Below are 26,997 nucleotides of genomic sequence, written 5' to 3' on the forward strand. Positions count from 1 at the left end.
GTCATGGGAACCATGGAAAGGTAAGGATGTTGTTGCTTTATTATTTTACTTTTATTGCAGGAGATCGTTGGCTTCAGCTGGAATGGGCGTGATGGTAAGTATGGTTTAATTTAGAACAATAAAGAATTGTGTCTTTATTTCAATTAAAGGACTTTATTCTGGGTGTTTGTGGGTTTTTTTTAACTTTGACTATGGGGTTAGTAATGGGGGTGTCTTATAGACGCCTCTCCATTACTAACCTGGGCTTGATGTCAGCTGGCATTATAAGCTGACATCAACCCCAGCCCTATTACCCCACTGCCACCGCTACAGGGCAGTGGGAAGAGCGAGGCTAAGTGCCAGAATTGGCGCATCCTATGGATGCGCCATTTCTGGGGCGGCTGACGGCTGGTATTTCTAGCCTGGGAGGGGGCCAATATTCATGGCACCCTTCCTGGGCTATTAATATCAGCCCCCAGCTGTCTGCCTAGCCTTTGCTAGCTATTAAAATAGGGGGGACCCCACGTCATTTTTTTGGGGGTCCCCCATTTTAATAGCTAGTAAAGGCTAGGTATTCAGCTGGGGGCTGATATTAGTAGCCTGGGAAGCTCCGTGGGTATTACCCCCTTCCCAGGCTTCAAACATCTGCCCCAGCCGTCTGCTTAACCTCCGCTAGAGCCTAAAATTATGGGGAACCCCACGCCAATTTTTTTTTTAATAAATCCTTTATTTTAACACTAAATGACAAGTACAGTAACCAACACTATCACTGTACTTATTATATATGTGACTGACATGTTTCTATCTATCTAATCTATGTGTGATGCTCTATTCTTTCTGTTCTAAATTGTCGGGTACCGGTGTATGCCGCTGATGAATTGCTGGCTTTTCATGTAATACATTCTACATTATTCTTAGTTGTTTTCCTTCATGTAGAATTAACCTACAAGGAAATAAAGGATTTATTTTTATTCCGATATTTGTGTCCCATTGACTTGCATTGGTTTCCGGTATCGGAATCGGCAATATCCGATACTTTTTGGGTATCGGTCCGATCCAATCCGATCCGATATTTCCTGATATCAGAAGGTATCGCTCAACACTATCTACCGCCCTTTTTTTGTCACTTGACTGTACAATAAAATTATTTTGCATCTATGTAGCACATATTAGAAACAACAATTGCATATAGGACATTATCTAGAGGTACTGAGCAGTGTAGCTGTGAATTCAGTTTAGAATTAATTAAATTTGCTAAAACCTGCATCTCCATGTAGTGTATTGGTGCTGGTCTGCTCTCTCACACAGCTGAGTGCTCTCTCTTCCCCTCTCTGTAGACTTTAACAGGAACTATAAACCAACTTTTCAATTAGCTGATAACTCATCTTGGTTTGATTAAAGCAGATCTGAGCTTTTTTTTTCAGTGGATGGTGAGTTCAGGTGACAAAGGAAGGCATAAAAAGTGGAAAGAGAAGCAAATTTTACTGATGAGATACACTTCTCACAAAAAAGTTAGGGATATTTGGCTTTCGGGAGAAATTTATGGAAAACGTAAAAAGTTCACACTACAGTGATATTTTACCATGACATTCGGGTATTTAAGTAGAAGCAGCAATGGTGATTTCCTCATCTCAAACAATTTATTGCAGCAAAAGCCAATAACAGTGGTGGGTATACCCCAACAACAAAAGTCACTGTATCAATAACTTATCATGTGGCCTTGAGCATCAATTGCAGCTTGACAACGACGTCTCATGCTGTTCACAAATGGGGTTCTTGTCTGCTGAGTTCATGTCATCCCACTCTACTTGAAGGGAGGCCCTCAGGTCATTGAAGTTCTGGGGTACAGAGTTATGAGCGTCTACACGGTAACTCAGTTGATCCCATAGGTTTTCTATGGGATTCAGGTCTGGAGAAAGTGCAGGCCGCTCAATTTGAGGTTCCCCAGGATCCAGCAGCTGTTCCTTAATGATGCGACCTTGATGAGCTGTTGCCCATGAAGATGAAATTAGGCCTGAGTTGTTTGTGCAGAGGCACAATGACTGGATTAATGATGTTATTCAAGCAGTAAGGGCTTTGTCACAAAGCGTATGGCAGTTCTATATTGACTAGACATCTGCCCACACTTACACCACCACCAAAGGCTCGTCTGGTGACAACAGTGGCTCATGCATAGTTTTCTCCTTGAAGTCTCCAAAATCATTGGCGGCCATCATTTATGCTCAGCGTGAATCGACATCCATCAGTGAACAGCATTGAAGCCACTGGTCTCTCGTGCAGCGTAGATGCTCCCTGAACCATGCAAGACGATGACCATGACAGCTGTGCCTGGTGGTGTGGTCAGGTACCTTGCAGATCATCTAGCATGCAGACCACGCTGATGTAAATGGTTTTGAATGGTCTGACGTGACACTTTGGTGCCTCACACCTCTCTTAAATGTGCCTGGAGTTGTAGCATTCATCATCCGGCTCCGAAGAGCATTGTTCACAATGAAGCTGCCATCAGTGTGGGATGTGGCCAAAGGACGTCCATGTCTCTGCCGTTCTGTGGCTCTTCCAGTCTCTCTGTATCTCTGGTGCAACCTACTGATGACACTTTCTTCCTCAATTTCTTTTGAGGAAATATTGGGCTGCGGAACAACATCATTTATTTCTGTACTTCATATTTTAAAAATAAGAAAAGTTGTGCTAATCGACAGTAATAGCTTAAAAAACAACAACTTTATTCGGCTCACTCCATATGTTTCATTCAAATGGTTCATGTAATTGTGTTCTTTTTAAAAGAAAGGAAACTGAACCAAAAATAATGGCAGTGATGATGAGGATGGCGACCAAGCAGATAGCAATCACTGCCCAAATAGGAAGGCTAGGAGAAGCACTGCTGAGATCTTCAGAGTCACTAGGAATTCCTGCATAGAAAAAACAGAAAGTTTCAGGATTGTGTCAAAGATTAATTGTATCTATCAATGACTGATTCTATATCTATACATAATATAAAGTGTTAGGCAGGAAAACTGTTGTCTTTATCTAAAAAAGAAGAGAAGGAGAGGCACTGCAGGAACAAAAAAGATAGGAGAGAGAGTGTAGGAAAGAGAAATATAGGAGAGGCACTGCAGGAAAGAGAAATATAGAAGAGGCACTGCAGGAAAGAAAAATTTAGGAGAGGCACTGTAGGAAAGGGAATGTAGGAGAGGCACTGTAGTAAAAGAGAAATATAGAACAGATACTGTAGGAAAGAGAAATGTAGGCGATGCATTGTAGAAAAAAATAATAAAGGAGAGGCACTTCAAGAAATAAAAAGATAGGAGAGGCACTGTTCTCGTCTCTAATACAGCCCACTGAAATAGGTAATGTTCATTATGGATACTGTGTTCATCATTTTAGGGATTAGGGGTCACAAGACATATAAGACAACATCTCATTCCTGGCTGGGCAGGGTAAATCCATTTTAAGTAGCCGGGTCCACCTGAGGTTCTCTGCACAGCTGGATGACCGTGAGCATGGCTGTGGAATGCAAGTGGAATGCAAATCAACCTCTAAAGCAAAATTTGCATGTATCACAAATACGAGGCAAATTCCGCCAAGTCTGGACTTGATAATCAACTAATTACGTGCTTATTTTTTAGGTTATTTAGCGTTATTTACCAAAAAGTGAGATATATTTACAAATAATTTTCTCCTTTAGTATCCCATCTGTTCACAATATAGAGTGAAGATACAGGGAGCACTGAAACCTGTCCCTGTAAGCCGTATTTGTCTATAGAGTTGAAGCTCCGATCATGATAAATCTAATGTTTCGCCACAGTTGCTTCATCAGGAGTACAGGGGCTCATTTTACAGCACAGCCAGGAGTCCCAATACACAGATTTTAAACTAAGAAAAAGACACTGTGCTGGAACAGCATTGTGGCCCCTCCATTCTCCGTATAGGCGTGGGTCCCAGAGTTTGAACCTCATTATGTAATGACATATTGCAGCTACAGGCTAAAACTTACATAAGAATACCCCTTTAACCTAACTACAAAACTAACGTACTCACAGGCCAACTAAAAAGAAACATTAGGATACATCCAAATATCATGGATATGCTCTAGATTTGTGTTGTAGATTTATATTATGGGTGCATAATATTTTACTCCACTTACTCCAGTCCTGGGTGAAGTCCCGCAGCATACTACTGTGGTTGACCCTACAGGTATACACATCATCAGGCACGGATGTGACATTGAACGATAAAGAGGTCAGATACGTCAGGTCCAGTAATGGCAGGGTCGTCCTTTCCATCATCTCCTCCGATATCTGTTGTCCATTCTTGTACCACATTATGGAGATGTCTTTGGGGTAATGTCCATACGCTCGGCAGTGAACCCTAAAGGTGCTATTGTCTACAGGGATCTGGGTCACCTTCACAACTGGAGCTTCTGTAAGAGGAAGAACAAGGGATAATAATCACAGTTTGAGACTGTTTCCTAAGTACAAGTAAAAGATGATGTTCTCTAACTATAGACATCCACTCTGACATGAGAGCCACCATGGAAATCAGATCATCGTTGCAAGCCGTGCTCCTGAAGCCGCATCGCGAAGTCAGGGCAGCTGACCGTGAACTGTGCTTTTTTTTTATAGGCTAACACAGTCCCTTCCTTGTAATGCATAATACATAGTGGAATGGAAAAAAAGAGCCTTCAGATCTACCATAGCTTTTCCACCTTATTTGCATATAAATTCAAACTTTGATTTCTCACTAATGGAGGCAAGGACAGGCCATGTAACTGTATTGCTGGACTTGTCTTTGAAAGAGCTACATGCACATATAAATAGTTGGGTGTGAAATTCTGCTGACACATTCCCTGAGAATCTGCCCCCAAAGGGGGCTTTACCAGTGTGAGACATGTAATGACTGACAGTCTGCTCTCTGGATCTACATGTCTCACATCGGTAATGCCGCCTTTCATTTACAATAAGCTCTGGAGGCAGATTCTCAGGGAGATCTATGTCCGGCCCATAGATCTTAACAGCTCATTTGCATATTAAGAAAAATGTGGATTTCTCTGGAATAAGACACCGGATCATAGGTATAAAAGTCTCATTTTGTTCAGTTTCCTATCACATACATGCCCATATTGATGTATTAGGGGATTAGGAGAGCTGATCCACTGACAGATTCCCTTTAACCCCTTTCCGATGAGGTTAGTAATAGTACGTAGATGCGCACTGAGCCTGTTGGGCCAGCTATGTACTATTACGCAGGCCACGATCGCGCCCGCGCACAAGTGGTGCGGATCGATCGCCGCCAGGTGCCAGCTGATTCTCACACCACACCGCTCCCGGCACATTAACCCCCGAAGTGCTGCAATTGAAGTCGATTGCAGCATTCCGGGAGCAAGGGGGGAGGTAAACGCTGCTGCTCACCTTCTCTCTGATGACCCGTGATGTCTGTGTCAGGTCCTGGATCATGACAACATCCGGGTCACCAGGAGGCAAGAAGTTACTTTGGTCATGCGCAGTGCGCGACCAAAGTAGCTTCTGCCTGTGCAGAGCTGACAGGCTGTGTAGCATAGGGATGCTGCTGCTGCTGCATCTCTACGCTATATAAGCGATCAGACTGCAAAAAGTGAAAGTCCCATAGTGACACAGAGTATAAAAGTAAGAAAAGTCTCAGAAAGTGAAAAAAAAAAAAATTGTAAAAATTAAAAAAGAATGAAATAATAAAAAAAAAAATATATATACTGTACCCATAAACAAATATTATTCTGAAAAAAAAAAAGTACACATATTTGGTATTGCTGCTTCTGGAACAACCTGACCTATAAAACTGTCCCACTAGTTAACCCATTAGTGAACACGGTAAAAAAAAAAAAAAAAAACTAAGCAAAAAACGATGCTTTATCATCATACCGCCAAGCAAAAAATAGAATAAAACGCGATCAAAACGACGAATGTAAATAAAAGTAGTACAGCTGAAAACGTCATCTTGTCCCGCAAAAAACAAGCCGCCATACAGCTCCAGTGGCTGAAAAATAAAAAAGTTATAGCTCTCAGAATAAAGCGATGCAAAAAAAATTTTTTTTCTATAAAATGGCTTTTATTGTGTATTTATTTATTTATTTTATAAGCGCCAAAACATAAAAAAGGATATAAATGCGGTACCGCTGTAAATGTACCGACCCGAAGAATAAAGCTGCCTTATCAATTTTACCACATGCGGAACAGAATAAAAAAAGCCCATAAAAACAATTCCTGAATTGTTGGTTTTTGTTTATTCTTCCTCAATATCAAAATCGCAATAGAAAGCGATCAAAAAATATCACGTGCCTGAAAATGATACCAATAAAAATGTCAACTCATCCCGCAAAAAACAAGCCATCACATGACTCTGTCGGACGAAATATGGAAAAATTATAGCTCTCAAAAAATGATGATGCAAAAACTAGTCTTTGCAAAAAAAGTTTTTTTTAGTGTGTGACAGCTATCAGTCATAAAAACCCGATATGAATCTGGTATCGCTGTAATCACACCGACCCGAAGAATAAAGTTGTCTAGTCACTTATACTGCACGAAGAAAGGCATAAAACATAAACTCCAGGGTTAGGGTTAGGTTTGTGGTAGGGTTAGGGTTGGGCTAGGGTTAGGGCTGGGCTAGGGTTAGGGTTGTGCTAGGGTTAGGGTTGTGCTAGGGTTAGGGTTGTGCTAGGGTTGGGCTAGGGTTAGGGTTGCATTAGGGATGGGGTTGGGGTTGTGTTGGGGTTGGGATTTTTTCAAAACTAAAGAAAAAAATGACGACGATATGGCGACTAGTGTTAAGCGCAAGTGCTCGCTACTTGAGTATGCATCGGGTGCTCGGGTATGAACCCATTTGCTTTGCGGCCAAAAAAAACTCGTGGGGATTGCCTGACATGCACGAGTGATCCCCGCATGGTTTTTTTGGGTGTCTAATAACTGTGAAAAATGAGGGGCGAGAACTCGTGCATGTCACTCAAGCACCCGCGATACTTGGTGCATACCTGAGTACCCGATGCAAACTCAAGTAGCGAGCACTTGCACTCAAGACTAATGACAACTTATTCAATGTGATGACCTAATGTTATCAAATTCTGTGTCGTACCTCTGGGTTCAAAATGTTCACTATACCCCTTGATAAAATCCTTGAGGGGTCTAGTTTCCAAAATGGTGTCACTTGTGGGGGGTTTCTACTGTTTAGGCACATCAGGGGCTCCTGAAACGCAACATGGTGTCCGCTAATTATTCAAGCAAATTTTACATTCACAAAGGCAAATAGCGCTCCTTCCCTTCCAAACCCTGCCGTGCGCCCAAACAGTGGTTTTCTCCCACATATGGGGTATCGGCTTACTCAAGAGAAATTGCACAACAAATTGAATGGTGCAATTTCTCCTGTTACCCTTATGAAAATGCAAAATTGGAGGCTGAAGAACATTTTTTGTTGGAAAAATGTGAAAATTTTATTTTTACGGCTCAATGTTATAAACTTCTGTGAAGCACCTGGGGGTTCAAGGTGCTCACCACACATCTAGATTAGTTCCCTGAGGGGTCTAGTTTCCAAAATGTGGTCACTTGTGGGGGGTTTCCACTGTTTACGTATATATAAAAAATGTATCTGTTAGGCTCTGTTCTTGATTCTCATTGGAAGTAAGATTCAGAAGTATTTCTTAGAAGAAGTCATACATAGTCTTCTGCAGTCTTACCTTTTCGATTAAAGGTACAGTTTCCCAGTGACAGCAATCTGGTGATGTGCGGTATACACATGTTTACTAAAAGATACTGGTTTTGTTGTAATATAGTTTCATTAGAATTATAGTTTTCTACATATTCCTCATCCCCCGGCGACTCTGCGGCCCACCTTGCGGTATTTGTATTAAAATACATAAATAGTTTTCCATCATAACGAATATGGCACAAAGCCTGGACCGTGCCGTTATCATACTGAGTGCATCCTTCCAATCTTTGCAGAATGTGATACCCTATAAACAGAAAAAAAGGAAAAAAAAATAAAATACCCCTGGTTCACACATTGCATTTTTTGTTGCAGATTTTCTGGGCAGATTTGCATATAGAAAATCTGGTGTGTGATACATTTGCAAATTTTTTAAATCTGAAAGTGTGTAAATTCCTTGTGTGGAATTCATTGCTGATTTCCCTGTTTCCAATGCAAAAGATGAAATCTGCGGAAAATCCACAGCAAAATCTGCATGTATCACACTGGAGTTTTGCTACAGATATACTGCAGAAAAACCCACTGCAAATATTTTACATGTGAACATACCCTAAAGATAGTTGGTCATAAAATGCAATCAATGGAATATTCCTAATTAAAGGGGCTCTCAAGGAATTTTTTTTTACTGTGGGCATAAAAACATGCCGTTAATACCTGGCGCTGGCTCAGCCATAGTTACTGACCACTCCAGTCTGGGAGTTAGCTGCTCCATGTGAACAGGACAGCTCTAACTCTTACGGGCTGCTCTGTCAACCGGGCATGACTGCTGATGACATACTGATTGACAGTCGGCTCCCTGCAGTAAGGTGGCGGGGAGCCGGCTGTCAATCAGCATGACATCAGCAGTCACACCCAATCAACAATGCATTTTTCTACAATAACTACTTTATAAAGACAATCCAGTAAACCACTATAGTCCTCCTATATGTTATCCAGATATTTAACAATCCTTTTCTTCTGATTTTTCCACCTTAGGAACTTGACTTATCAGAAAAACAGTGGTCTACAGGGCATGTTCTCCTGATAGACACAGTGGAGGGACCAGAAACGTTCATACTATGTATTTTTTCTGCATTTTTTTTACACTGCACTTTTTTTATACCCCTCAGCTTTAGGCTATGTTCACACGTGGTGTTTTTGCCATTTTTTTTTCTGCAGCAAAACCTGCTGAAGAATCTGCCTCAAAAATGTAGGTTTTCCTGAATTTTTGCTGCATTTTTGGTGAGTTTTTTTTTACAGTGGTTTTGTCAGTGTTCATTTGTCTCTTGTGAATGCTGATAAAGTTTAGTGAAAAAAAACCTAATTAAACTTCCTAAGGTTTTGACACCAAAAAGGCAGCAAAACCTGATACCTGTGTTTCTTCATCCGTATGGCGTCCGATTTTTACGGATACATTACCATTCTGTAGCATAGCACACTGTAAATGGTCCTGTAAATGATTGTAGAATAATAGTTTCAGAGAAAAAAAACGCATTGCCTACGGATGCTATGTGAGCTAAAAATCGCATTGTACTCGCATGACACTCGTCCTATTTTTCAGGAGCAACATCGGAACGTTTTTTTCTCACATATGGGTATGAGCCCTAAAAGGAAAAATGCAGCAAGAGCAGATTACTATTGCATATTTTGGTGCAGACACCTGCAGAAGAAATGCAGCGCAATTGATTAGTGTGACCATGGCTTAATGGTGCGTCTTTGGGTCCTGTAAAAATAAACCAATATGCCAAAAGATATTTTATGTACAAATTGTGCAAGTTGGGTTTTGCTGTACAAAAAAATGCATTATTTAGTCTAAAAACTTTTAACAGCTGAAATGATTGCGATGCTACCTACCCTTTGTATGATGGTGGTAATCTTGGATGTAGTGTAGAGTCAATTGCATATATTTCTGTTGTTTGTAAAAATCAATACTGGCATCCAATAAAGTCTCGTATGGGCTTTTGTACCAGGTCACTCGACGGTCTATCACTTCGTCGTCACTGTCATACCAGAGAAGAACGACGTCGTCCAATGTCCTTGTCTCTGTGAATGAAGGAAAGTCTGACGTGGGATCATCTGAGATCGCAGTCATGTGGAAATAATGAGAGTGATTGCCTGCGGAGGAGAGAAGATGATGCAGGGGTTGTAGTTATACTGAAATCACATCCATGTTAGATTTTACATCAATGCTCAGAACGTCACCTGCACAAGAGAATCGAACGGACGCCATCAGGAGTAAAACTTCAGCTACCATGTACCTGCCCATGTTGGTGCAGCTGCCTGGTGTCTTCTTCTTCTCTGTTATAACCTGGGACTGGCACAGCTCACACTATTGCCACACTCTTTATAAAGCAATCCAAGAGCTCTAAGGAGCGGCACCGCCCAATATGAAAAAGTCCCTTTAATATCGGAGGATTATATTTGCTTTATCTGAAAAGCCACATACGGATTATATCTTCTAACGGATAAGGAAATACTATCAAATGTAAAGTTAAGGAAGTATTTGGAAATATTTGACTTTACAGGGTTCTCCAGGATCAATAAAAATAATTGGTGGATTGGAGCATTTACCTGCTATAGGTGTTCCCCTCTGATCCCTGGGGTCTTTGTTTACTTAGTTAAAGAGATGAGGCCCCAACTACACACTTGACCGCTGCAGCCAATCACTGATCCTATCCATTACACTACCAAAGCCAGTGATTGGCTGCAGTCATCATATGTGTAGAAGGGACCCTATCTCTGCATGCAAATAAGCAAAAACCAGCAGGGACACACTCCATCTGGTGGACTTGGAATTCCCATAGAAGTGACGGCCCATAGATGGCCGCCTTCTCGTCTACAGCAGCAGAGGTATCTGGCAGGATGAGGTAAGGGGTCATAGGATCCCCATTCTGGATATTTGTGTGACCAAATTTATTGGAAATGTAATCCTAAAATGAAAAAACTCCTTTAAGACTTTCCTCCATCCCCTATTATATATCAGGGATTTATTCGGGAAGAATCGGCGCCAGCATTTGAGAAAAGCGTGGTATTGGAGGAGTTCCACACCACAGCGCCTGCAAAAGATTTCTTCACCCGACAGAGTAAACATTGCTCAGCAGAAAAGTGATTCAGCCGATCCAGATAATGGGAAGAAGTAAACAGCGATGCAGATACTCCTGATACTTTATTTGATAACAAAGCCTATGAAGACTCCAGAAGATGCCAGTGCATCGGGGTACGGGTTGTAGCGTCGGCGTCCCTGCCCTCTGCTAGGCAGGGACGCTGTTCCCCTCACCTCTCTGCTCCGAGCCCGGCGTCCTCCTCCCACTCTGCTGGCAGCGCGCGCTCCTTCCCGGCCACTGTGCTTAGGGCGCGCGCGCGCTCCCTCCCTCTTAAAGGGGCCGCGCGCGCCGTCCTAAGGAGTCCCCGGCCAATGGCCGGAGGACTTCACCATATATAAGGCACCTCCTCCAAAATGGAGGTGCCCGAGCAATGTTGTTGCACTGTTCACTACTCTGCTTCAGCCCTCAGGTCCCGTTGCCAGTTACCTGCCAGTTACCTGCCTGATTCCTGCCAGAGTCCTGCCAGTTGGCTGTCTGTTTCCTGCCTGATATTCCTGCTACCTGCTTGCCAGCCTGAGGTCCGACGGTCTGCCTTCCTACTCCTGTCAGTCTGTCTATGGACCAGCTTGCCCGCTCACCTGGGAGCGCTCCTTTGCTACCTGCCTGCTAGCCTACCTGGAGGCTCCGCCGTCACGTGTTGTGACCACCTGCTATTCCAGAGACTCTTGCCCGCTCACCTGGGAGCGCTCCTCCGCTACCTGCCTGCTTGCCTATCTGGAGGCTCCGCCGTCACGTGCTGTGACCACCTGCTATTCCAGAGACTCTTGCCCGCTCACCTGGGAGCGCTCCTCCGCTACCTGCCTGTGACTCACCCCCTGGGCCAGTGCTGTAGTGCGGCGCGCGTGCGCGCGGGGGATACCCGGAGCCGGATCCGATGGGGGTAGTAGTCTTCGTGTGGCGGTGACCCGGTCCGTGCCCAGGGTGGTCAAACTAAGTGGCAGTTATTGGTATGATGGTATTAGTGTCCGACTACGCCACCCGTTGATTGCGGTCGCAAGGCCGCCACTGCAAAACAGTCCGCTGAGGCCGATGGTATATATGTGCAGCTATGGTGGTATAACCCCCAACGGGAGAGGTATAGCCTCAGGGCAGCTGGTGCGGGTGAAGGGAGTGATAGTAAGAGCGTCCCGGTACCTATGGTGCTGGTGGTGCGATGGAACACAGAGACTGATTGCAGTTTTCAATGCTTTACTCACAGTTGTTATTAACGTCAGTCCTGCAGGTGATGACGACCCGAGCCATGCTGCGTCCACCAGCTACGGGGCTCGACCAACCCCCAGGCAGTTCCAGAGTGTGACCTTGAACTCCTTTCCCTGTTCCTTTCTCTGGCCGTCCCCACTAGGGACCCACCCATGTCCAGCTTCCTCGGGCCTTCTGGTGGCGAAACCTTTCTCCGGTCTCCCTGACCCTATGTGGCGTGCCTTCGTGGTGGGTGTAGTGAGTGGTCGCACCAAGACGTGGCCACGACCTCCGGTTCCTGGCTGAGGATAAGTGGCCTCCACCAGTTTGGGATCCGGTACCCTGATCTGCCAACCCTTCACCCGCTGACTCCTAGCGTGTTCGGGTTCCTTCTTGCTTCATGTCTCTGGGCCTTTCCTTATGTTTCATTCTTTCCTTGCTTCTTGTTCCTTTATTCTTCACTCTTGCTCCCTCCAGGGGCAGCACCCAGACAGGGCTGCTGCTCCCTGTCACTCCTCTTCTCACTCTTCTTCTGTCTGACTGAACTGAACTCACTCCTAAGATGGTGCCCACCTTTTATACTCCCTCTGACACCCGAGCCCAGGTGACTAGCAACCAATGGGCTCCTTCCTATGCCCAGAAACCCACTCCCATCTGCCCCTACACCACTGGGATGTTCCTCCCCCCTCCCCACTCCAGCCAGGAACAGAAGCTGTCGTACCTGCACATCTTTCTAGTGGGAGTACCGTCGGTCTGTTCCTCGGAAATGGGGTGTGTGTGGTGCATGCAGCTAACTGAGTTCTAGTCCACACTCCACCCTTACCCGGGAGTGGAATACCACACCTCTGGTTCGAGGTGCAATACCCCTGTAGCAGCCGAGCCCTCGGGGTGCTACACCTGCTTGCCTACCTGGAGGCTCTGCCGTCACGTGCTGTGACCACCTGCTATTCCAGAGACTCTTGCCCGCTCACCTGGGAGCGCTCCTCCGCTACCTGCCTGTTTGCCTACCTGGAGGATCCGCCGTCACATGCTGTGACCACCCGTTCATCCAGAGACTCTCGCTTGCTCACCTGGGAGCACACATCTTCCTTCTGCCTGCTAGCCTACCTGGAGGTTCAGCCATCACAGGTCGTACCTACCCTTTACCCAGAGACTGCCCCGGTCACTTGCTGTGACCTCCTGCCCGTTCACCCAGAGACTGTCCCGGTCACCTGCTGTGACTGCCTGCCCGTCTTCCCTGGTCGCCACCCGCTCCCTTACAAGGACCGCCCCCTTGTATAGTAGCTCAGAGGTTCCGCCTACCAGACCCGTTACAGTTTGCTCGGGCCATGGAACCTGGTGGCACCCAAGCTCCCTCGCTCTCGGACCTCTGTCATGAACTGTCCCGTCAGAGGTCCCAACAGGAGTCCATCCTGGGTCACCTGCGGAATGTCAATTCTCGCCTGGACACTCTGACTGCTCCACCAGCAACCACCGCCAGTGCTATGACTCGCAACCCGGCAGCTCCGCTGCCCACCAATACCATGGTATCCTACCCCGGACCCCGGCTTTCTGCACCTCCTCGCTTCGGAGGCGACTCCGCTCAGGCTCGGGGCTTCATAAATCAGTGCACCCTGCACTTTGAACTCCTGTCCCACCAGTTTAACTCCGACCGGGCCAAAATTGCCTTCATCATGTCCCATCTCACCGGGGAGGCCCTGGCCTGGCTAAATCCTCTATGGGAGAGAGGAGACCCCCTGGTGTCCGACTTGCCTGCCTTTCTCACGGCTTTCCGGAAAGTCTTCGACGAACCCGGACGGAAGACCTCATCCGCATCATCTCTGCTACGCCTCCACCAGGGAAATCTCACCATGGGCCAATATGCCATACGGTTCCGTACCCTTGCCTCGGAGCTGGCTTGGGATAACGACGCTCTGGTATCTGTCTTCTGGGAGGGTCTGTCCGGCCGTATTAAAGATGAACTCGCCGGTCGGGACATTCCAACCACTCTCGATGACTTAATAACCCTTGCCACCCGGATTGACCTACGGTTCCAGGAGCGTGCCAAAGAGGTCACCCGTGAGAGGAGGTTTCCACGTCTAGCTCCTACTTTTCAGAAATCCGTCACTCCCTCCGTTTCTCCCCAGGTACACTCTCCTGAGCCTATGCAGGTCGACCAGACCAAGATGGTCAAAACCCGTCAGGACTTACGCCGTGCCGAAGGGAGCTGCTTCTACTGTGGCAGTAAGGAGCACCGGATCCGTACCTGCCTGGAGAGGTCGGGAAACGCCTGTGTCTAGGTTCGCTCAGAGAGGTCCACCTAGACAAGAATAAATCCTCTCCATCTCTGCTACTGTCAGTCTCTATTATCTGCGGGGAGAATCGTTATTTCGAACTAGCCCAACTTGACTCTGGAGCGGCCGGGAATCTTATTTCACAGTCCCTGGTAGAAAAATACCGCATTCCCACCAAACCTCTGGCTGTACCATTATCTGTCGCTGCTGTGGATGGGGGCCTCTTACCACGTCCCATCCAACTCATCACCGAATCCATAACTCTGCAGGTGGGAATGCTGCATTCTGAGAGCATCTCTTTTCATGTTCTACCTGGACTCTCTCACGCCCTCTTACTAGGTCTACCTTGGCTCCAGAGACATGCACCCGTGCTTGACTGGCAGACCGGAGAAGTCCTTCGCTGGGGACAGGACTGTCATAAGACTTGTTTGGTTCCTGTTCATCCCGTCCATCCTTCTCCTACCCCAACTAATCTACCTGGACTTCCGATTCCCTATTGGTCATTTGCTGATGTCTTTAATAAAAAGGAGGCAGCGACATTACCCCCTCATAGACCATACGACTGTCCTATCGACCTGTTACCCGGTACTACTCTTCCCCGTGGGCGTATTTACCCGTTGTCCGCTGCTGAGACCCGGTCGATGTCCGAATATATTGAGGAGAATTTGGCCACGGGATTCATCCGGAAATCTACCTCCCCGGCGGGAGCAGGCTTCTTCTTCGTAAAAAAGAAGGACGGCTCTCTCCGTCCCTGTATAGACTATAGAGGCCTTAACCAGATCACGGTGAAGAATAATTACCCCCTTCCGCTCATTCCAGAATTATTTGATCGCCTGAGGGGGGCTAGAGTCTTCACCAAACTGGACCTCCGTGGGGCGTACAACCTGGTCCGTATCCGTCAAGGGGATGAATGGAAGACTGCATTCAATACCCGGGACGGCCACTATGAATATCTGGTAATGCCCTTTGGTCTCTGTAACGCTCCTGCCGTCTTTCAAGAGTTGGTCAATGACATCTTCCGGGACCTTCTCTACTCCTGCGTTGTGGTGTACCTGGACGACATCTTGGTCTTCTCTCCGGATCTCCAGACTCACCGGAGGGACGTTCGTCAGGTCCTGCTCAGGCTCAGGCAGAATCACCTCTTCGCTAAATATGAGAAGTGCCTCTTTGAGCAGACCTCGCTTCCATTTTTGGGCTACATTATTTCTCAGACCGGCCTACGAATGGATCCAGAGAAACTGTCTGCCATCGAGAAATGGCCCCGACCGGAGGGGTTGAAGGCCATTCAGCGGTTCCTGGGCTTCGCCAACTACTACCGCCTCTTCATACCACACTTCTCTTCCCGGACTGCCCCAATTTCCGCGCTCACCCGTAAGGGTACTAATCCCAAGGAGTGGCCGTCCGAAGCAGAGGAGGCCTTTCTTTCCTTAAAACAGGCCTTCTCTTCCGCCCCGGTGCTGCATCGTCCGGACGGCAACAAGCAGTTCTTCCTGGAGGTTGACGCCTCCTCCTCTGGAGCCGGAGCTGTACTTACTCAAAAATCATCTTCCGGGAGGATGGTAACTTGCGGCTTTTTCTCCAAACTCTTCTCCTCTTCTGAGCGCAATTATTCCATAGGAGACCGAGAGTTATTGGCCATCAAGCTGGCATTGGAGGAGTGGCGTTACCTACTCGAGGGGGCTCTTCATCCGGTAATAATTTACACTGACCACAAGAACTTGGCTTATCTCCAGCATGCCCAGAGACTTAACCCGCGCCAAGCCCGGTGGTCCTTGTTTTTTGCTCGCTTTGATTTTGTTCTACATTTTCGCCCGGCTGACAAGAACATCAAAGCGGACGCCTTGTCCCGATCCTTTCTGGTATCTGACCTCGAGGAGGAACCTAAACATATCATCGATCCCACCAGAGTAATGCAGGTGGCTCCCGTGAGTCTAAATCGTCTCCCTCCCGGTAAGACGTTCGTATCGGTACCTGATCGGGAGAAGATCCTACACTGGGGTCATTCGTCTAAACTAGCTGGCCACGCCGGTCAGAAAAAGACCCTCCAGCTTATTACCCGGCACTACTGGTGGCCTAACCTGCACAAGGATGTAATAGACTTTGTTTCTGCCTGTGTGTCCTGCGCCCGCAACAAAGTTCTGAGACACCTGCCAGCCGGTCGCCTCCTTCCTCTGCCAGTACCTGCTGCCCCCTGGCAGCATATAGCGATGGACTTCATAACTGATCTTCCCGTCTCTGCCGGTTGTACGGTCATTTGGGTGGTAGCTGACCGCTTTTCCAAGATGGCTCACTTCATTCCCCTGCCAGGCCTCCCGTCTGCACCCGAGCTGGCTAAAGACTTTACCCGCCACATCTTCCGTCTTCATGGCCTGCCCCGTCACATCGTGTCGGATCGTGGGGTACAGTTCACTTCTCGTTTCTGGAGAGCCACTTGTAAATTGCTAGACGTCACCCTGGACTTCTCCTCCGCTTACCACCCACAGTCTAATGGTCAAGTGGAGCAGATCAATCAGATCCTGACCAGTTACCTCCGGCACTTCGTTAATGCCCACCATTCTGACTGGGTGGATCTCCTGCCATGGGCCGAATTCTCGTACAACAATCACGAGAGCGAATCCTCCTCCAAATCCCCGTTTTTTGTAGTCTTCGGTCAGCATCCTCGGATCCCGTTTCCCGTCTCCACCTCGGTGGACAATCCGGCTGCGGAATCTCTTGTTAACAAATTTTCCTCCATATGGGAGAGTACCCGGTCCGCACTCCTTCTGTCATCCGAGCGTATGAAAAGACATGCTGACAAAAAACGTCTGGATCCTCCTCAATTCCGTCCAGGGGATAAGGTCTGGCTCTCGTCCAAGTATGTCCGGCTCAAGATTCCTTCCTATAAGTTAGGGCCTCGGTTCATCGGTCCTCTGGAGGTCATCAGTCAGATCAACCCGGTGGCCTATAAATTGAAACTCCCGGCCAACTTACGGATTCCTAACTCCTTCCATGTATCTCTCCTCAAACCCGTGGTACTTAACTCTTTTTCCAAGTCTACAGGTACGCCTCCTGCTCCGGTTTCCGCTGAAAGCGAATTTGAGGTAGAGAACATTCTGGCCACCAAAAGGGTAAGAGGGAAGACCTTTTTTCTAGTAGATTGGAAGGGGTTTGGTCCTGAAGAGAGAACGTGGGAGCCCCGGGAGAACCTCCATGCCCCTCTCATCCTTGCTAAATTTCTGTCTGGCCTAAAAAAGGGGGGGCCTAAAGGGGGGGGTACTGTAGCGTCGGCGTCCCTGCCCTCTGCTAGGCAGGGACGCTGTTCCCCTCACCTCTCTGCTCCGAGCCCGGCGTCCTCCTCCCGCTCTGCTGGCAGCGCGCGCTCCTTCCCGGCCAATGTGCTTAGGGCGCGCGCGCGCGCGCTCCCTCCCTCTTAAAGGGGCCGCGCGCGCCGTCCTAAGGAGTCCCCGGCCAATGGCCGGAGGACTTCACCATATATAAGGCACCTCCTCCAAAATGGAGGTGCCCAAGCAATGTTGTTGCACTGTTCACTATTCTGCTTCAGCCCTCAGGTCCCGTTGCCAGTTACCTGCCAGTTACCTGCCTGATTCCTGCCAGAGTCCTGCCAGTTGGCTGTCTGTTTCCTGCCTGATATTCCTGCTACCTGCTTGCTAGCCTGAGGTCCGACGGTCTGCCTTCCTACTCCTGTCAGTCTGTCTATGGACCAGCTTGCCCGCTCACCTGGGAGCGCTCCTTTGCTACCTGCCTGCTAGCCTACCTGGAGGCTCCGCCGTCACGTGTTGTGACCACCTGCTATTCCAGAGACTCTTGCCCGCTCACCTGGGAGCGCTCCTCCGCTACCTGCCTGCTTGCCTATCTGGAGGCTCCGCCGTCACGTGCTGTGACCACCTGCTATTCCAGAGACTCTTGCCCGCTCACCTGGGAGCGCTCCTCCGCTACCTGCCTGCTTGCCTACCTGGAGGCTCTGCCGTCACGTGCTGTGACCACCTGCTATTCCAGAGACTTTTGCCCGCTCACCTGGGAGCGCTCCTCCGCTACCTGCCTGTTTGCCTACCTGGAGGATCTGCCGTCACATGCTGTGACCACCCGTTCATCCAGAGACTCTCGCTTGCTCACCTGGGAGCACACATCTTCCTTCTGCCTGCTAGCCTACCTGGAGGTTCAGCCATCACAGGTCGTACCTACCCTTTACCCAGAGACTGTCCCGGTCACCTGCTGTGACTGCCTGCCTGTCTTCCCTGGTCGCCACCCGCTCCCTTACAAGGACCGCCCCCTTGTATAGTAGCTCAGAGGTTCCGCCTACCAGACCCGTTACACGGGTGTTTCGCCGGGTCTCATGCTTCTCCAATCTCACAAGTGACCTGATATCTGCACATTCTTCCTGTGTGCGTGTAAGGAGGCAAGACACTGTGGAACCAGAACAGCATGGAGGCGTGGCAGAGGGGAGGAGGCGTGGCAGAGGGGAGGAGGCATGGCAGAGGGGAAGAGGCGTGGCAGAGGGGAGGAGGAGTGGCAGAGGAGAGGAGGCGTGGTAGAGGGTTGGAGGCGTGGCAGAGGGAGGAGGCGTGGCAGAGGGGAGGAGGCATGGCAGAGGGGAGGAGGCATGGCAGAGGGAGGAGGCGTGGCAGAGGGGAGGAGGCGTGGCAGAGGGGAGGATGCGTGGCGGAGGGGAGGAGGCGTGGCAGAGGGGAGGAAGCGTGGCAGAGGGGAGGAGGCGTGGAAGAGGGAGGAGGCGTGGCAGAGGGGAGGAGGCGTGTCAGAGGGGAGGAGGCGTGTCAGAGGGGAGGAAGCGTGGCAGAGGGGAGGAGGCATGGCAGAGGGGAGGAGGCATGGAAGAGGGAGGAGGCGTGGCAGAGGGGAGGAGGAATGGCAGAGGGAGGAGGCATGGCAGAAGGAGGAGGCATGGAAAAGGGAGGAGGCGTGGCAGAGGGGAGGAGGCGTGGCAGAGGGGAGGAGGCGTGGCAGAGGGGATGAGTTTGATCAGGCCTCTGGGGACAGTGTTGTCAGGGAAATGAGCTGAGGAGAAAAACAGCATGTGTGCAAATTCTGAGGTGATTCTGACGTCGAAGAGAGAGACGGGAGGAGCAACAGCAGCGTCCCAAGCTCCTGTCAGGAAGAAAGGTACCGCTTATCCGCCCAGACGTCGAGGGTCAAGCCCCGAAAACCCGAGTGACGCCAGTCAAGGTTCCCAGACGTTGATGGTCAAGCCCCGAAGACCCGAGCAACGCCAGTCAAGGTTCCCAGCCCAGACATTGACAGTCAAGCCCCGAAGACCCGAGCAACGCCAGTCAAGGTTCCCAGCCCAGACATTGACAGTCAAGCCCCGAAGACCCGAGCAACGCCAGTCAAGGTTCCCAGCCCAGACATTGACAGTCAAGCCCCGAAGACCCGAGCAACGCCAGTCAAGGTTCCCAGACGTCGACGGTCAAGCCCCGAAGACCCGAGCAACGCCAGTCAAGGTTCCCAGCCCAGAAGTCGATGGTCAAGCCCCGAAGACCCGAGCGACGCCAGTCAAGGTTCCCAGCCCAGACGTGATGGTCAAGCCCCGAAGAACCGAGCGACACCTGTGAAGGTTCCTCACCCGGGTGACATCGGTCGACATAACGGGAACAGGTTGCAGCGGGACGGTTCTCAGACCTATGCGCCAGTGACAGGACATCACAGAAACTCTGGAGGTGTCAGATCGGAGATTCACGGTCGAGTAGGCGACCAGGAAGGACGAGCGAGACAGGCCGTTACCTCTGACAGGGACATATGATACTGGGCACAGATAGAGGGAAACACAGTAGTCAGACGGGGACCAGCAGACGCCAGAGCGGCATCGCGAAAGTGGATAGAGAGTGATGGGAGAAACGGGCAGCGAGTTGTGATAGGAACAGTGTATTGCCAAAGCTTTAAAAGACTGCCCCTCACCCAGTATAGTTAATGACAATTTAGTTCCCCTTCCCTCCAATAGATCATTTTACCACCCCCTGAATTCTAGTGTATTCTGATAATTTATTCTGTTATGTGATTTACTGCTTATTTTACTGTCAAACGTTGTAAATTGTTACCATATAATACGTGTTTTACAATTTAATATTAGTTGTTAAATAAAAGAAATATACTGGTTACCTGCATTATATTCGCTCACGCCAGTATCTCAGAGACACGAGTAGGAGGAAATGTTTTCACCCAATATTTTGTCAGCACCGTATTGAGCAATATTTACATAATTACAGGACGGCCGCGACTGGGGATTCCCCTCTCAGGGTGAAGCGGAAGTACAATAGATGCAGCGCAGGTTCACTTTTAAGTGCTATTTAACAGCTGAAAAACAAGATGGTAGTTTTTAACTTTTTACGGGAATCAGCAAAGTCTTTCTTTGGAACTGTAATGTGACGCGGGGCGGTAGCCGTGGGCGAGTACTCATGTCATACGTCCCGGCACGTTACATAAAGGTGGGGGTCCTGGTTGGTGTGTGGACTTGTGCTATGGGGGCGCTATGCCCTTGCAGGCCGCATGTTACCGATTACCAAAAGGCCAGGACCAGATGTTGAGGACTTCAGTGAGGGAGACCATCAGTGAAAATAAACTTTTAACTTAACTTAAACTTTGTGGGAATTATGTACAGTACATCGCGGGTACACAAATTTGTGAACGTTTCTTTCACAATATGGAGCATATTCACACACAGTCTCTATTCCCTTTCTCTTTACTCTCTTGTTCTTTTTCTCCACTGTTCACTTTACTTTCCCCACAACCTGGCTTAGTACTACAGTGCAGTTAGTGAGAGTCTCACAGTTCCACGTTGTCACTCCAGGTGTGGGAAAGACTTAGTGCAACACAGAGGGAAAAGGGAAAGGGAGCCCAGACACTAGGGAAAGGGGGAAGTGGAGACCTCCTAGTTTGATCTGGCATCACCCTGTCTCAACTACCGTACCTATATTGCCTCTTCAGCAATCGCCGCACACGTGCCTCGCCCTACTCTCCCTGGCTTATGGCTACGGCTAGGGAGGGGTGGAGATGAGCACTAGTCAACCTCCGCTAAACTCTATAGACAACAAGAGTAGACAAAACGGGGAAAACGGCTTAGCTTTAGATGAACTCCAAATAAACACACGGCCTCAAGCTCGAGAGAGGACGAAGTACTGCTCCTGCTAAGCTTCACAAGTAGAAATAAGTATAACCAGCGACTCCCTCTCAGACACAACAGGTATATATACACCCATGCCAGAGAGCTAATTAGCAAGAGAGAGGTAGCCGCTCGGTCCTAAAGACAGCCTCTTATCTAAGGAGCTGTTGTGTGACGCTCGCAGCCCTACCCTGGGAGATGGGGGACTCGGAGCCGGGTCCTATGATGTCGGTGGGGTGCAGCCGTGGCCCGGACCCGCTCCGTGCCCAGGGCCGTCACATTACAAAGGTGGTACGGGCTTATCAGGGTTGAGTGGTTGATCTCGACTACGCCACCTGTGGTGCCTGGTGAAGGCCACCAGCGCTGCAGCAGCCCTCTGAGGTGGGATGTTGTGGCAGCCAAAGTTGTTACTACTCCCCACAGGCAGAGCAGGGTCTCAGGGCAGCAACAGGGATGGAGGGGGTTGTAGTGTAGGAGGTCCGGTGCTAAGTGGTGCGGTGCAGTGAAGAATAAAGAGTCCGGAGGCCATAGGGGTCGACTTCCAGGGTTTTTACTCACGGTGGAGATTACAGCTGCAAGGCTTCTCCCTGCTCCTCGCGGAGTTCTGCGGTCACCAGGAACGGGGGTCCAACAACCTCCGAGTGATGCAGGTGCTCAATCAGGACCCCGCACCAGAGTGTTCCTAGACTTCAGATCGGGTCCTTTCCTGTCTGTGTGTGTAGATAGGCCAGGTCTCCCTCTGGACTACGCTCAGAAAAAGGGTACGGGTGGCAGCTCCGCTCCATCGGTTACCCGGTGGGATCCTCTGGGCCTACCGGGCTTCCCTGACCAGGACGTAGAGTAGCAAGGTCAGGTGTTGGGGGCCGGTACCCCTCTTGCAGCCGGAATCCCCCTGGCTGGGCCACAGTAGCGAGGACAGGTGGCGTATACCGCTCCGTCAGCATCCCCCTGGGATCCATTTGCAGTGGAGCTACACTCCTAAGCTCCGGGCCTTCTTGGTCATGGTCCTTGACCGGGTCGAGACATACGTTATCTGCAACCTGCCCCTCGACCCAAGGCCAGGGTATGAGGGCCGTGTCCCCATCCTCTGCAGGTCCACACAGGATCCACGTTCATGGAGGAAGATCACAATCAAAGAACCATGAGCCCAAGATGGCTGTTTATTAAATATGAAATATTAAGTGTCACTAAATGTGAGTCCTCCACCCTCACCCACTAATTGGTTCCCTCTATCTCTTGGTTCCCCAGTCTCCCAATTTCCAGTAGGGGCAGCACTCTAGTGCATACTAGCCCCCTCTGGTGGGAGAAGTGTGGTGTTGGATGTGGAGGTGGGGTCCTGACCATTGCACCGTTCTTACCTCAGAGGAGGAACACCACACTCCATTAGAGAAGTGCAGCATCCCTGTGGCGGTCGAACCCTCAGGGGCACCACACTGTCTGCAATGCCAAACGTAGAGATCTCCTGCAACCCACTGTAGGGCGACTGTCTGTCACCTCTGACACACCCATGACACACGTCTTCTTTCCCCTCAAGAGATCTATGTTGCTAGTATGGCCTGTACTTTGCATCTCTACTACTGACGGTCTGGAACTCCCACCCGGGGCACTCTTCTCGTCTCAGGTACTCTGTCCTGTCTTGGTCCTTTACCTTTCTGAGTTATAAACTAGGGGCTGCATGGTTAGGCATCCTTTCCCAAGACCCATCTCCAATTAACCACTCTACCCTTGCAATGATTCTCCTTTCCTCTTTGCTTCGGATCACATTAACCACCTTGTTGGTCTCCCCTCACTTCAGGACACCCATGTCATGCAGCATTACTACTGTCTAGACCTTAGGTCTACTTCAGATGCACACTAGGCCCTATCGAACATCCTGACAGGAAACTGTCTTTGTCTCCTTCACCTTAGCCCCTCCCACTCTGGGCTAGTTCCAATCATTAACTCTATATCTCTCTCCCGTCGGGCAACACACCATTAACGCATGTCACAGTTCACAGTACACAATACAGCAATATGTATGTACTTCATGGGGGAACATGGGCAGTATGTCCACCATCTCTTTACAGAAAAACCCTCTAGACCCCGCCAGCCGATCCTGTGCTTCCCTTGCCGGCCGTCTTAGTGGAAATCCCATTACTCTCAGCCTTGGGCCTCCTTTGTGTGGACTCTCTTTCATGCCTGGATGCTCACATGTTTCTGCTCTGCCATGGGTCTACCTCTCTTCTCTCAGATCTCTTCCATCTTTCCCTCTGAGCTCGGTCTTTCAGACATCATGAGCCTCTTACGGAGAAGTTTTGAGACTGTCAAAAATGACGTGTTTTTCAAGTGGAAATCGCTAAAGGAAATGCTCCCCTATGCAACATTTTTTGGTCTTTTTTTGTCCTAAAACAGTTTTCTTAGCGTTTTATTAAAGAGGTGGTCTGAAACTAATATTGATTTAGTCGTAAATATCTGTCTATTTAATATAATAATCTAATTGCTTTTCCAATATAATTAAGCAAAAAAGTCCATATCGTTCCATCTCTAATCTGTCTGTTTTATTTGCATAGTTCTTGTTTGATGAAATTTCATTTGAAAATCACCAGAGCATACTGGGATACTCTCAGAGGCTCTGTTCCCACTCTGACAAGCATCATCAGTGATGTCCATTTCAGGGGCTGATATAGTCCCTGCTCTACTGAACATGCGTTGGTTGTCATTTGACATATGCTCAGCAGGATCTTGTCACTGTGCAATATTCTTTTTAATGCACAGTGACAGTGCGCTCCTTGGCTGGCTCTGCTGAGAAGTGGCGAGAAGGCAATTGAATGCACTGGTGTTTGTTTTTCCTGCTGGCTGGGTTATCTTCTTACAATTTGCACTGACAGTGCACTCTGTTGCCGGCTCATCACTTCTCATCAGAGATGGCGAGAGAGCGCACTGTCACTGTGCACTGAGATGGTAAGTATTATATTAACATTAATGTGCATTTTTTTATTTTAAGAGGTAGAAATCGCCTATTTCAGTCATTTAATGAGTAGGATACATAATTCTTTGAGTCGTAATCTCCAACAGGAATAATCTCTATTTATCGGTTTTCTAGCACTGATGAATGGCAGCAAACAGTCTAACTTTGTAATTAATGGCATTGAGAGATAGTGCATATTGTGTGGTTGAATTATTGTTTAAAGGCTGTAATCTGCCGATTTCCTCATAGTTTTATTTTGTAAATTTACGTATCTTCTTATAAATTTCAACAGGTATGTTTTCTTGCTACATGCAGGATTAAGGTTGGGTTCACGCAGCTGACATACAATATATATCATAGAGTTACATACAGAGGATTTCCTTACCTTTCTTATTGGCTCCATGTATCTCTAGATAAGTGGCGCAAGATGGAAAGCTTTGAAATGAAAAATTGCTGACTATGGTGCTGTTTATGCTACATGTGTATGTGTGAAAACGTATACAATGTACTGTGGGAAATTTAAGTAATTAACAAATTTCAAAAATATGATAATGGGAGACTGATATGTACATCACCTACTGACTCCCTCTTGGACACATATGTACATTACCTTCTGATTCCACGAGGAACACATGTGTACGTCACCCACTGATTCCCTGGTGGACACGTGTACATCACCCACTGATTCCCTGGTGGACACATGTGTACATCACCCACTGATTCCCTGGTGGACACATGTGTACATCACCCACTGATTCCCTGGTGGACACATGTGTACATCACCCACTGATTCCCTGTTGGACACATGTGTACATCACCCACTGATTCCCTGGTGGACACATATGCACATCGCCCACTGATTCCCTGGTGGACACATGTGTACATCACCCACTGATTCCCTGGTGGACACATGTGTACATCACCCACTGATTCCCTGGTGGACACATGTGTACATCACCCACTGATTCCCTGGTGGACACGTGTACATCACCCACTGATTTCCTGGTGGACACATATGTACATCGCCCACTGATTCCCTGGTGGACACATATGTACATCGCCCACTGATTCCCTGGTGGACACATATGTACATCGCCCACTGATTCCCTGGTGGACACATGTGTACATCGCCCACTGATTCCCTGGTGGACACATGTGTACATCGCCCACTGATTCCCTGGTGGACACATGTGTACATCGCCCACTGATTCCCTGGTGGACACATATGTACATTGCCCACTGATTCCCTGGTGGACACATATGTACATCACCCACTGACTCCCTGGTGGACACATATGTACATCGCCTACTGATTCCCTGGTGGACACATGTGTACATCACCCACTGATTCCCTGGTGGACACGTGTACATCGCCCACTGATTCCCTGGTGGACACATATGTACATTACCTTCTGATTCCACGAGGAACACATGTGTACGTCACCCACTGATTCCCTGGTGGACACGTGTACATCACCCACTGATTCCCTGGTGGACACATGTGTACATCACCCACTGATTCCCTGGTGGACACATGTGTACATCACCCACTGATTCCCTGGTGGACACATGTGTACATCGCCCACTGATTCCCTGGTGGACACATGTGTACATCGCCCACTGATTCCCTGGTGGACACATGTGTACATCGCCCACTGATTCCCTGGTGGACACATGTGTACATCGCCCACTGATTCCCTGGTGGACACATGTGTACATCGCCCACTGATTCCCTGGTGGACACATGTGTACATCGCCCACTGATTCCCTGGTGGACACATGTGTACATCGCCCACTGATTCCCTGGTGGACACATGTGTACATCGCCCACTGATTCCCTGGTGGACACATATGTACATTGCCCACTGATTCCCTGGTGGACACATATGTACATCACCCACTGACTCCCTGGTGGACACATATGTACATCACCCACTGACTCCTGGGTGGGCACATATGTACATCGCCCACTGATTCCCTGGTGGACATATATGTACATGACCCACTGACTCCCTGGTGGACACATATGTACATCACCCACTGACTCCCTGGTGGACACATATGTACATCACCCACTGACTCCTGGGTGGGCACATACAGTTAGGTCCATATATATTTGGACAGAGACAACATTTTTCTAATTTTGGTTCTAGACATTACCACAATGAATTTTAAACAAAACAATTCAGATGCAGTTGAAGTTCAGACTTTCAGCTTTCATTTGAGGGTATCCACATTAAAATTGGATGAAGGGTTTAGGAGTTTCAGCTCCTTAACATGTGCCACCCTGTTTTTAAAGGGACCAAAAGTAATTGGACAGATTAAATCATTGTAAATAAAATGTTCATTTCTAGCACTTGGTTGAAAACCCTTTGTTGGCAATGACTGCCTGAAGTCTTGAACTCATGGACATCACCAGACGCTGTGTTTCCTCCTTTTTGATGCTCTGCCAGGCCTTCACTGCGGTGGTTTTCAGTTGCTGTTTGTTTGTGGGCCTTTCTGTCTGAAGTTTAGTCTTTAACAAGTGAAATGCATGCTCAATTGGGTTGAGATCAGGTGACTGACTTGGCCATTCAAGAATATTCCACTTCTTTGCTTTAATAAACTCCTGGGTTGCTTTGGCTTTATGTTTTGGCTCATTGTCCATCTGTAGTATGAAACGATGACCAATCAGTTTGGCGGCATTTGGCTGGATCT

General features: G+C 48.4%; 1 protein-coding gene across 4 annotated transcripts; it reads right to left on the bottom strand.

Annotated features, from left to right (window-relative positions):
* Positions 1 to 2,681: 2,681 nt before the first annotated feature.
* Positions 2,682 to 20,444, bottom strand: LOC141155185 (major histocompatibility complex class I-related gene protein-like). 4 transcript variants are annotated; one of them, XM_073641902.1, is made up of 5 exons: positions 20,354 to 20,444; positions 9,541 to 9,801; positions 7,679 to 7,954; positions 4,124 to 4,399; positions 2,682 to 2,888 (listed from the first exon to the last, which is right to left on the bottom strand). In XM_073641902.1, exons 2-5 carry the CDS (start codon positions 9,776 to 9,778, stop codon positions 2,725 to 2,727), a joined length of 954 nt encoding a protein of 317 aa, XP_073498003.1. In that variant the 5' UTR covers positions 9,779 to 9,801; positions 20,354 to 20,444; the 3' UTR covers positions 2,682 to 2,724. The 4 variants fall into 4 exon arrangements, with proteins under 4 accessions (XP_073498003.1, XP_073498004.1, XP_073498002.1 ...); XM_073641903.1 differs by lacking the exon at positions 20,354 to 20,444 and adding an exon at positions 10,964 to 11,029; XM_073641901.1 differs by lacking the exon at positions 20,354 to 20,444 and adding an exon at positions 9,945 to 10,085.
* Positions 20,445 to 26,997: the final 6,553 nt, after the last annotated feature.

Source organism: Phyllobates terribilis, unplaced genomic scaffold, assembly GCF_046119375.1.
Source record: "Phyllobates terribilis strain yellow unplaced genomic scaffold, ASM4611937v1 Scaffold_7__3_contigs__length_470593459, whole genome shotgun sequence".
Classification (NCBI taxonomy): Eukaryota; Metazoa; Chordata; class Amphibia; order Anura; family Dendrobatidae; genus Phyllobates; species Phyllobates terribilis.

Bases quoted from the DNA above. Each gene is read 5' to 3' on its own strand.
- LOC141155185 (XM_073641900.1), bottom strand. From the start codon at position 9,952: ATGGGCAGGTACATGGTAGCTGAAGTTTTACTCCTGATGGCGTCCGTT. The intron at 9,802-9,888 runs GTGACGTTCTGA...TCTCCTCCGCAG, and splicing joins CGTTCGATTCTCTTGTGCAG to GCAATCACTCTCATTATTTC. The intron at 7,955-9,540 runs GTAGGTAGCATC...TTCTGTTTATAG, and splicing joins TTACCACCATCATACAAAGG to GGTATCACATTCTGCAAAGA.